The 11,227-nt window shown below is 37.5% G+C and overlaps 2 protein-coding genes across 3 annotated transcripts; both read left to right on the top strand.

Annotated features, from left to right (window-relative positions):
• Positions 1–1,479: 1,479 nt before the first annotated feature.
• Positions 1,480–3,946, top strand: LOC130740562 (scarecrow-like protein 34). The gene has a single exon (XM_057593212.1). The coding sequence runs from the start codon at positions 1,735–1,737 to the stop codon at positions 3,886–3,888; it is 2,154 nt and encodes a 717-aa protein (XP_057449195.1). The 5' UTR covers positions 1,480–1,734; the 3' UTR covers positions 3,889–3,946.
• Positions 3,947–5,923: 1,977 nt separating this feature from the next.
• Positions 5,924–9,759, top strand: LOC130740561 (scarecrow-like protein 34). Of its 2 annotated transcripts, XM_057593210.1 has the most exons (3): positions 5,925–6,187; positions 6,650–8,853; positions 9,262–9,759. In XM_057593210.1, the coding sequence occupies exon 2, from the start codon at positions 6,696–6,698 to the stop codon at positions 8,829–8,831; it is 2,136 nt and encodes a 711-aa protein (XP_057449193.1). In that variant the 5' UTR covers positions 5,925–6,187; positions 6,650–6,695; the 3' UTR covers positions 8,832–8,853; positions 9,262–9,759. The 2 variants fall into 2 exon arrangements, with proteins under 2 accessions (XP_057449194.1, XP_057449193.1); XM_057593211.1 differs by having other exon boundaries at positions 5,924–8,848.
• The last annotated feature ends 1,468 nt before the right edge of the window (positions 9,760–11,227 follow it).

Here is an 11,227-nt window from a genome sequence, read left to right as displayed (position 1 = left end):
TTCATGCAAATATATTAAGAAATAGGCATAGACATACCCAGCTAGTTTATGGGAGTAAAATGAGTTATTTGGGACCCAAGAATTAACAGGTGAACTGATGATTGAAACATTGAATATTAAACAAATATTGTGCTAGGTTTAACAAAGTTTAAAAATGTGGAACGATTAATAAAATGGTGAAGACACTGATTCACAATTCATTGGTTCAGTTATGATTGAGCTATAATATATCAAATGATTTATAACATGAAATGTTAAGAAATTCAATCAAATTAAATTTGAATTTGAAATGAATAATAAAAAGATAAAAGTAACAATCATTGTATGTGAGACATTTATTCAAATAATATATATTTTATTAAATTAAAAATATTGGCTCGGATGGTTTTTAATCATTCCCGCTCGTTATTAATTTACCAATTTTTTTCCAAATAAACCGGCCACTTGATTTGTTCAATCGGTTTGATCCGATTAAAACAATGAGGTTCAATAATAGTCCGAATCTAAAATCTATGGACCTCACCAGATTGGAATCTTATGTTTTCGAACTATGTTTATTTTTTGTTTCAGTAATAAAATGTTGACATACCAATTAAAAACTAGCATGTAAGTTTATAATTGCTCAACTCAATTTTTTTTTAATTGACATGTCAATATTTCATTGATATGATGGTACTATAAAAAACTGAAATACCATTGGTTACACAGGAAAACTAAACTAACACATTCTGGCACAGCAGCGACACAACATTGGAGGATGGGTCCTTCCGAATCTGCCTTCTACATCCAACCCGGGTTGCATATCTTACTAATGCATCCGCCACCCTATTCCGTTCTCGCTGAATATGACTAACTTTGATCTCCCACCTCCGACAAAGCAACTCCCTTATCTACTGAATTGTTGTATGATGCCAATATCAAGTGATATCAAAATTGGCAGTGACCACATCAACCAACTCAGAACAGTCAGAATACCAATGAACCTTTCTAAATCCCAGCTCCCACACCATCAACTGAAATACCATTTAGAGACAAGTATTACACCAACATTTATTTATGTTTTTATGGGTATAACATTTGTTTATGTTTTAATGTCCAGGATGAGTTTATATTTTGCATTGAATGCTTATCTTTTGGAAGTTTCCTATACTCTCATATGAGTGTTTGAGTAAAAAAATTATATAAAAATTAAGAATTTTTTAAACACTTTTTCAAAACCACATGTATCCTCGACTAAGACAATCATGTTCGAGTCAGATAAGACATCTACATGGCAAAACTTACCTACTTTTCTCTAAATCCCATGTTTTTATCTGCACAAATTTAGAAATCAAAGTTTGTAGTAAACAATACTCAAAGTTTGTAGTGAACAATACTCCCATAGTCAAAAAGTCAAAACTATATACAGACCCGAGCATCTCTCTTTCTTAAGAAATTACCATCCCTCTTTCATACAAATCTAATATGATATTTGAATATACAAATAACACATCCATCTAAAAGACACCAAATGTCTGCATCTCGACAAATCATTTTCTTTCTCAAAATGAATGAACAATAATTTAATTCAGGGTTAGATGAATTCAAACCTTCCTACAACCATATCTAATTATTTAATATTTATTCTTTCGCATGGTTCCATTTTCCTTTATGTTCATGTTTTTTTAACTGAAGCATTGAGTATTTGAGTTAGGCATTGGTGACTCATGACTGTTTGTAAAGAAGGAAAGGAAGATGGATCCAACCTTTTCTGGGGCCAGCGATTTCACAAACGGATACCAGTTTAGTGAAGAAGGGAGCATATTTGTCTCGGATCCAAATCCATATGCAGCATACTGGAATATGTTTCATCAACATGTTGGTGTTGACCCTCTTGGTTTTGCAGCAAATACAAGCTCTGTAGAAGGTTCCGTGACATCCATGTCCATGAACTCGGAGACAGATTCTTCTCTGGAAGACACTGACGTCTCAGAAACCACCAAGTTCATAAGCCAAATCCTGATGGAAGAGAACCTTGAACAGGGTCCATTTTATGACTCCCTGAGCCTGCAACTCACAGAGAAATCATTCCATGATGCTCTCATAGACAATAACTCATCTCTTCCACCAAATCAACAACACTTAAATGTTCAAAGCCCTTACGGTGAAACAACTAGCAGTGACAGTGACAACATCAGCAATTTACACTACAATTCTTGTGAGTTGAATCCCCCTCCTCTGGATACCCATGTGGCTGTTATAGGTGATCACGCTTTTCAGCTTAGCTCTCATGGACTGCTAGACTTGGATTCTTCTGTTACCAAACCATTGGCACAAAATATTTTCAGTGATGCAGATTCTGTCTCCCAATTTAGGAGAGGATTAGAGGAAGCTACCAAGTTTCTTCTACCTGCAGAACCTCAGGTTGTGACTGGAGTAGAGGCCTGTGTAGAATCATCGAATATAGTTGCAGAGAATTCTTTTGGGTTAAAGGGTAGTAGAAAGAATCATGAGCGTGGAGAAAGTGATTTTAATGAAGAAGGGAGAAGTACCAAGCAATCAGCAGTTGGTGTTGTTGATGAGGTGGATGACTTATCTGATATGTTTGATCAAGTGCTGGTTAATATGGAACAATTGCCACTTGGTAATGAACATGATTCCCTAGAGAGTGGTGCAGCGAAAGAGAAGCAGCAAGGTGAAAAGACACCATCATCTGATGAAGGGAAGGCTCATCCAAAGAAACAAGGCAGGAAGAAGGAAACGGTGGATTTGAGGGCTCTTCTGCTTCTTTGTGCACAAGCTATTCATGCCAGTGATAACAGGGGTGCTAATGAACTTCTAAAGCAGATAAGGCAGCATTCTTCTCCCTTCGGTGATGGGTCACAAAGATTGGCTCATTACTTTGCCAATGGCCTTGAAGCACGCTTGGTTGGGGATGGTTCAGGTGCACAATTATTTTATTCTACTCCTGCCCACAAGACAACCTCTGCTGATGATTTCCTCAAAGGTTACCAAATTTTTCTATCTTGTAACCCGAACAGAAAGTTTGCACATTTCTATGTTAACAAAATGATTAAGAAAGCATCTGCAAAAGCTGAAACTCTTCATATTATTGATTTTGGTATCTTATATGGCTTCCAGTGGCCATTACTCATCAAGTTTTTATCAGAAAGAGACGGTGGACCTCCCAAGCTGAGGATCACAGGGATAGAGTTCCCTTTACCTGGCTTTCGTCCCACACAAAGAATTGAGGAGACCGGTCGTCGTTTGGCTAACTATTGCAAGCGTTTCAAAGTTCCCTTTGAGTACACTGCCATAGCATCACGGAACTGGGAAACCCTTCGAGTTGAAGACCTTAAAATTAAGAGCAACGAGTTTGTTGCTGTCAATTGCATGATGAGGTTCAAGAATTTGCTGGATGAGTCTAGTGAAATGAACAGTCCCAGAGATGCTGTTCTGCTTTTGATCAGGAAGATAAATCCAGATATTTTTGCTCAGGCCATCATTAATGGATCTTTCAGCACCCCTTTCTTTGTCACACGGTTTAGGGAAGCCTTGTTCCATTTTTCTGCTATTCTAGACATGCTTGACAGTGTCTGGTCCCGGGAAAACCAATGGAGGATGATGAATGAGAGAGAGATCGTGGGTCGGAGCTCTATGAATGTGATAGCATGTGAAGGTTTTGAGAGGCTTGAGAGGCCTGAGACATACAAACAGTGGCAGGTTAGGAACACAAGGGCTGGTTTCAAGCAGCTTCCTCTGAATCAGAAATTGATGGCTAAGTTTAGGAGCAAGTTAAAGAAATGGCAACCCGATAATTTTTTGATTGATGAAGACAGCAATTGGATGCTTCAGAGTTGGAAAGGACGCATTTTGTCTGGTTGTACTATCTGGGTGCCTGCAAAATGAACTTACCACACTTGAATGTAAGGTACAAATAATTATAAGAATCAGTCCTTGGTTTTTACTCTGTCCATTTTTATACTTCCTTCTTTTCTAATGTTTTTCGAGCTATAGTCCTACCGATACTACTCGATTACTTAATGGGGAAGCTTATTCAGCTACTTAAATGGTTTGTGGTTCAGCCTCTGGTATAGATGGTGATGCCTAGTTACTCACCTTCAGTTGCCATTTCTTTCCATCTAAATTCTAAACCAAACAGCAGTAGCAGTAGCAGGAACCAGTGATTATCGTTTTTCTCCAAATGAATTACTGTGCATTATAAATTAAGATGAATAAGATACTAATTCAAATTGTTCCACAGTAAACTTAAAATGAATTACTCATTATCCAAGGATCATCATTACTTACTTTGTTGAATAGAACCACAGTAACAGCTGCGAGATCGAAAGCGAGTGCAGAAGCTAGGGTTCCGATGGGCAGAATTCAGGGATTTTTGTTTCAAATTGAATGCACTTCTCATGCGAAATCACTAGAGTGGGTCTTTAATTTTGCTTCTGTGATGCCGAAAGTATCAAAGAACGCTTTCTGAGTTTCTGACGAGTATTAACAATTGTGGAGGGAGATGATGAGGAATATTTTACAAATCAAATAATGAGTTAAATATGTTTTTAATCGTTGAGTTGAGTTAGAACTTAGGCCTAGAACTTAGAAGAGTGTGGTCATTATTTTCCGTTGTACAAAAAAAAAAGAAGGGTGTGGTTATTAATTTTTTTTTATACTTTTTAGTTTTTTAATTTTTTTTTATGTAAATTAGGAATTTATGATGTCTTAACACATGAAATGTAGCATAACTTTTGTTCAATTACGAGTGCATGTAATAATCCTAGTCAGATCGTGTGTTTGATTTCTCCGCCGATATGAGGGTTATGTTGGTGAATAATCTGTAGTGTAAGTGTTTTTGTAAGCGAACTATGACCCTAGATAGATGTCATGATCTGAGATGTGACAGAAGCCGAACCCACCCAACACTATTACCTGAATGTCTAGACCTAAAGTTCTACCACACTATAAGAGAAGGCAACGTCCTTACAGATTTCCTTGCCAACCATGGTCACACCTTCGACCTAGGAATCCATTTCCTCCAAGAAACCCACCAGGTTGTAACCTCCCATTGTTAGGAGGAAGTTTGGAAGTTTTTTTTTAAGCCTGTCTTAGTTTAGTTTTCAAAGCTTAGCTTGCCCCACATTATAATTTTTTTTTTGGCAATAGTGCAAATTAAATAAATCTTTTTATGAATTAAGACAAGCAAGTAAGTATTTGTTCTACAAATGTTCTACCTGATTGCTCAAGGCTTTAAACAGTATAAAAATGACTACTATTTGTTTAGTTCAAAAGATCAAATTTAATTGTGTCTATGTAAATGTGACATAATTCTAGTTGACCAAAATTTTGTCATGTTACAAGAAGCCTACACCATGTTGCAAAGGCTACTCAATTTTTTTTAATACATCAGAAAGATAAATTGCACCCACCAGAAATCGATCATTGGACCTCCCCCTACCCAACTCATATGTCTCTCAACTCATAACACTTGAGTTATCCTACGAGGACAAAAGCTACTCAAATTAAAAAAAAATGTTAGGAGATTTAGTTTTTCCTTGAATTGGAGATTGGACAATCATCCAAGGGTATTTCACACTTACAAGAAAAGTAATAAAGTATGATTTTCAATTACTTTATTTTTGAACTATGATTTCCAATTACTTGGAAATATTGGCTTCACATGAGTATGAGGATGAAGAGATAAATTTATAATTTTAATACGTCACTAAATTTTGTTTGATTCCATTCCTCCTAAATTAATTTGGAAAACAAATGAGAGAAAATAATGAAATCTAATAAAATGTGTAACACTGAATTTCATTCCGCTTATCCAATTTTAAATAAATCAAATACTGGACCACTTCCTTAATCCAAATCAAGTCTAATTTTAAATAAATCAAATAATGGACCACTTCCTCAATCCAAATCAAGTCTAATTGTGCTGATTCGAATACAATGTCATTTCAGTTCAATTCCACCTCCTTCTTTCAAACCTTTCACCTCATCCACCGTCTCAAGCTGGAAAGACTTGTGGACCAAGACTAGGAAGCGCATTCAAAATTGTTCTCTCACTTTTGAGTTTTCTTTGGACCAAGACTAGGAAGTTTCTCCTCTTAATTTTGTTACTGTGATGACTGACAATAGTGAAGTGAGACTCCCATGTTCTCCCACTTGTGATTTTTCTCTGGACCGGGGACAGGAAGTTGGCACTCTACATCTTCAATTCCTAACTTACATTTTATTCCCATCTTCAATTCCTCTTAATTTTATTCATTGGTTTATATCTCTTAATATATATCTCAAAGATGTCTTATCATTGAATCTTTACTTTTCTGCAAGTTTTTTCCTTTCTATTGAATGTTCATAATTTAGGAAGTTTCCTGTAATGTCTTGTTATTCTCATAGTCAAAGTTCAGAAAGACTTGTTGCACTACAAGTTAACAAAAAACCTGAGCATATCTCTGAACATCATCTCCTCCCTTAACGAATTCTTAATCCCTCTTTCTTGATCACCAATCTTTCTTCATGATAAGTTGAATTCAAATCTTTCTCACAACCATATCTTATTATTTAATATTTATTCTCTCTCATGTATCCATATTCTTTTTTTTTTTTTGATAGGCATCCATATTCTTTTATGTTCTTGCTTTTTTTTTTTTAACAGAAGCATTGAGATCAGTTGGTGACTGCTTCTAAAAAAGGGAAAGAAGATGGATTCAACCTTTTCTGGTGCTAACGATTTCACAAATGGATACCAGTTTTGTGAAGAAGGGAACATATTTGTCACGGATCCAAATCCATATGCAGCATACTGGGATGTGTTTCATCAACATGGGAACCTCTTAGATGTTGACCCCCTTGGTTTTGCAGCAAATACGAGCTCTGTAGAAGAAGGTTTTGTGACATCCATGTCCATGAACTCGGTGACAGATCCTTCTCTGGAAGACACTGACTTCTCAAAAACCACCGAGTTCATAAGCCAAATTCTGATGGAAGAGAACCTTGAACAGGGTCCATTTTATGACTCCCTGAGCCTGCAACTCACAGAGAAATCATTCCATGATGCTCTCATAGACAATAAGTCATCTCTTCCACCAAATCAACAGCACTTAAATGTTCAAAGCCCTTACGGTGAAACTACTAGCAGTGACAGTGACAACATCAGCAATTTACACTACAATTCTTGTGAGTTGAATTCCCCTCCTCTGCATACCCCTGTTGCAGTTCTCGATGAGCATGTGTTTCAGCTTAACTCTCATGGGCTGCTAGACTTCGATTCTTCTGTTACCAAACCGTTGGCACAAAATATTTTCAGTGATGCAGATTCAGCTACCAAGTTTCTTCTTCCTCCAGAACCCCAGATTGTGACTGGTGTAGAGTCATGTGGAGAATCATCGAAGATAGTTGCAGAGAATTCTTTTGGGTTAAAGGGTAGTAGAAAGAATCGTGAGCGTGGAGAAAGTGATTTTGAGGAAGAAGAGAGAAGTAACAAGCAATCAGCAGTTGGTGTTGTTGATGAGGTGGATGACTTATCTGATATGTTTGATCGAGTGCTGGTACATATGGAACAATTGCCACTTAGTAATGAACATGATTCCCTACGGGGTGGCGCAGCAAAAGAGAAACAGCAAGATGAAAAGCCACCTTCATCTAATGTAGGGAAGGCTCATCCAAAGAAACAAGGCAGGAAGAAGGAAACGGTGGACGTGAGGGCTCTTCTGCTTCTTTGTGCACAAGCTATTCATACCAATGATAAGAGGGGCGCTAGTGAACTTCTAAAGCAGATAAGGCAGCATTCTTCTCCCTTTGGTGATGGGTCACAAAGATTGGCTCATTACTTTGCCAATGGCCTTGAGGCACGCTTGGTTGGGGATGGTTCAGGTGCACAATTATTTAATTCTACTCCTGCCCACAAGACAACCTCTGCTGATGATTTCTACAAAGGTTACCAAATTTATCTATCTCCTAACCCGAACAAAAAGTTTGCACATTTCTATGTTAACAAAATGATTCAGAAAGCATCGGCAAAAGCTGAATCTCTTCATATTATTGATTTTGGTATCTTATATGGCTTCCAGTGGCCATTACTCATCAAGTTTTTATCTGAAAGAGATGGTGGACCTCCCAAGCTGAGGATCACAGGGATAGAGTTCCCTTTACCTGGCTTTCGCCCCACACAAAGGATTGAGGAGACTGGTCGTCGTTTGGCTAACTATTGCAAGCGGTTCAATGTTCCCTTTGAGTACATTGCCATAGCATCACGGAACTGGGAAACCATTCGAGTTGAAGACCTTAAAATTAAGAGCAACGAGTTTGTTGCTGTAAACTGCATGATGAGGTTCAAGAATTTGTTAGATGAGACTAGTGAAATGAACAGTCCCAGAGATGCTGTACTGCTTTTGATCAGGAAGATAAATCCAGATATTTTTGCTCAGGCCATCATTAATGGATCTTTTAGCACTCCTTTCTTTATCACACGGTTTAGGGAAGCCTTGTTCCATTTTTCTGCTATTCTAGACATGCTTGACAGTGTCTGGTCCCGGGAAAACCAATGGAGGATGATGAGTGAGAGAGAGATCGTGGGTCGGAGCTCTATGAATGTGATAGCATGTGAAGGTTTTGAGAGGCTTGAGAGGCCTGAGACATACAAACAGTGGCAGATTAGGAACACAAGGGCTGGTTTCAAGCAGCTTCCTCTGAATCAGAAATTGATGGCTAAGTTTAGGAGCAAGTTAAAGAAATGGCAACCCGATAATTTTGTGATTGACGAAGACAGCAATTGGATGCTTCAGAGTTGGAAAGGACGCATTCTGTCTGGTTGTACTATCTGGGTGCCTGCAAAATGAACTTACCACACTTGAATGTAAGGTACAAATAATTATAAGAATCAGTCCTTGGTTTTTACTCTGTCCATTTTTATACTTCCTTCTTTTCTCATGTTTTTCGAGCTATAGTCCTACCGATACTACTCGATTACTTAATGGGGAAGCTTATTCAGCTACTTAAATGGTTTCTGGTTCAGCCTCTGGTATTGTTGGTGAGGCCTATTTACTCACCTTCAGTTGCCATTTCTTTCCATCTAAATTCTAAACCAAACAGCATCAGTAGCAACCAGTTATTATCATTTCATTTCCAAATGAATTACTGTGCGTTATAAATTGAGATTAATATGATACTAATTCAAATTGTTCCAGAGTAATTTGAAAATGAATTACTCATTATCCAAGGATGATGAAATATGAATACTCACCCTAGCAATTCATGGAATTGGTGCAGAAACACGTCGGTGGTGTTACAGTGCCTGAGGAGCAACGTAATCATAGTGGAACAGAATCACAATAGCAGCTGCAGGATCGAACGCATTGCAGAGGCTAGGGTTCCAATGGTCCGAATTGACGAGTTCAGTTGTGGCAATTGCAGAGGCGAACGGTGAGAATGGTATACAACAGGAGAATCTGACTGAACTATGAGGTCCATTTTTTGGTTAGTTCTTCTCCATTGTTGAAGATTCTCGCTTCTCCGGTGAATAGACTCCATCTCTACCCGCTTTCTCTGTGAGGGTATTGACCTCATACGAGGTTTGGTTTCAAATTCAATGCACTTTCTTAAGGGTGTGGTCATTGAAAAAAAAAAAAATAATTCTTAGCTTTGTAATTTTTTTTACTTAATCTCGGATGCATGCCCTGTCTTGTGGTGGTGACCAAAGTCGAATTCACTCAAATTTTATTTATTGAAAAGTTAAATAAATATCATTATTACATATGATTTATTTCTTTTATTGAATGCCTGTTTATATGCAATTGTTACTTAGTTACTAGGTTCAATGGCAAATTGGCAATAGTCCAAATTAAACAAGTATATATTTGTTCAACAAATGTTCTACTTGATTTGCACAAGGCTTTAAGCAGTCTAAAAATAACTACTCGTTGTTTACTTCAAGGTTAGGATCAAATTTAATTGTCTTGTTAGTCTATGTAACATGACAAAATTTCACGCCATGTTACAGAGGCTACTCAAATTAAGTGTTAGGAGATTTAGTTTTTTCTTGAATTTGAGATTGCACAATCATCCATAGGTATTTCACTCTCATAAGAAAAACATGATTTTGAAAAGGAAAAAAAAAGGAAAGGATGATTTTGGATTACTTGAAAATATTGGCTTCACAACAATGAGGATGAAGAGATAACTTCAATACTTCACTAAATTTTGTTTGATTTCATTCCTCCTAATTTGGGAAGCAAAAATGAGAGGGAAAAGTGATATCTAATGCAATGTGTATCTTCCTCATTTCCCTCCCTTATCCAAACCAAGCCTAATTGTGTGTGAATGAATGAAATATCATTCTTTTTCAGTTAATGAGCTGTAGGATTTGAAACCCTTGAACCCAACGACTACCAACCTCTCCTTCTTTCAAACCCTTCACCCCATCCACCGATTTTTTTGGGATATCCAAATACGCATGAGTAATATTGGTCTTTAATGCAATTTGGCATATGAATTTGCTACCTTGAATGTTCAGCTCCTTTGTAACCCATCATGTACTTTCATCAATCATCGTGTTTTCAGAGCAATCTTCATCTTCAATTTTATGCAATATCCATACAACAGGGGAGATTTAATTTGTTTACTGCACTCACTGGTTGTTACATATATACTACTCTGTAGCTTCCTTCTATTACATGATTGTACTGATATGGGCTTAGGGGGCGCACTAATTCTCTAAGCGTCGAGGGCTTAGAAAATATGCATTACTGATATGGGCTTACTAACTTTGTAATATTGTGGGCTTTGCAATACTTGTACACATAATGGGCCGGGCGACCCATGATACCAAGCGGGTCAGAACCAATCTATAAATATCAGACACCACCCAAGCGGTGGGGGATCTAACTTTTCACACATTTTCTCATTTTGTCAGTTTTCTATCGCTCTCAAACTGTTTAGCTCTTGCTTGATAGTTCCAGACCGGAACATTGGCGCCCACCGTGGGGCTTCTGTAAAACAAATCCCCACTACCACAAACAAGAGGCTATGTGATTTCTACTTCTGAGAGAGGAGGGCGAACGAAATTGAAGGGAAAACGATGCAGTAAATCTCTGTCAAAATGTCAGTTTCAAAAGGAAATAAAGCTTTAACATCAAAGAGGAGGGCGAACGAAATTGGTGACATCAAACAAAAAATTTAACATCAGGAGACAGATCGAGGGAAAGGGAAGGAGACGAAGAGGAGAACAAAAATTCGC

This window comes from Lotus japonicus, chromosome 2 (genome assembly GCF_012489685.1).
Source record: "Lotus japonicus ecotype B-129 chromosome 2, LjGifu_v1.2".
NCBI lineage: Eukaryota > Viridiplantae > Streptophyta > Magnoliopsida > Fabales > Fabaceae > Lotus > Lotus japonicus.
This window is presented reverse-complemented; position numbering and strand designations above follow the sequence as displayed.

Bases quoted from the DNA above. Each gene is read 5' to 3' on its own strand.
- LOC130740562 (XM_057593212.1), top strand. From the start codon at position 1,735: ATGGATCCAACCTTTTCTGGGGCCAGCGATTTCACAAACGGATACCAG.
- LOC130740561 (XM_057593211.1), top strand. From the start codon at position 6,696: ATGGATTCAACCTTTTCTGGTGCTAACGATTTCACAAATGGATACCAG.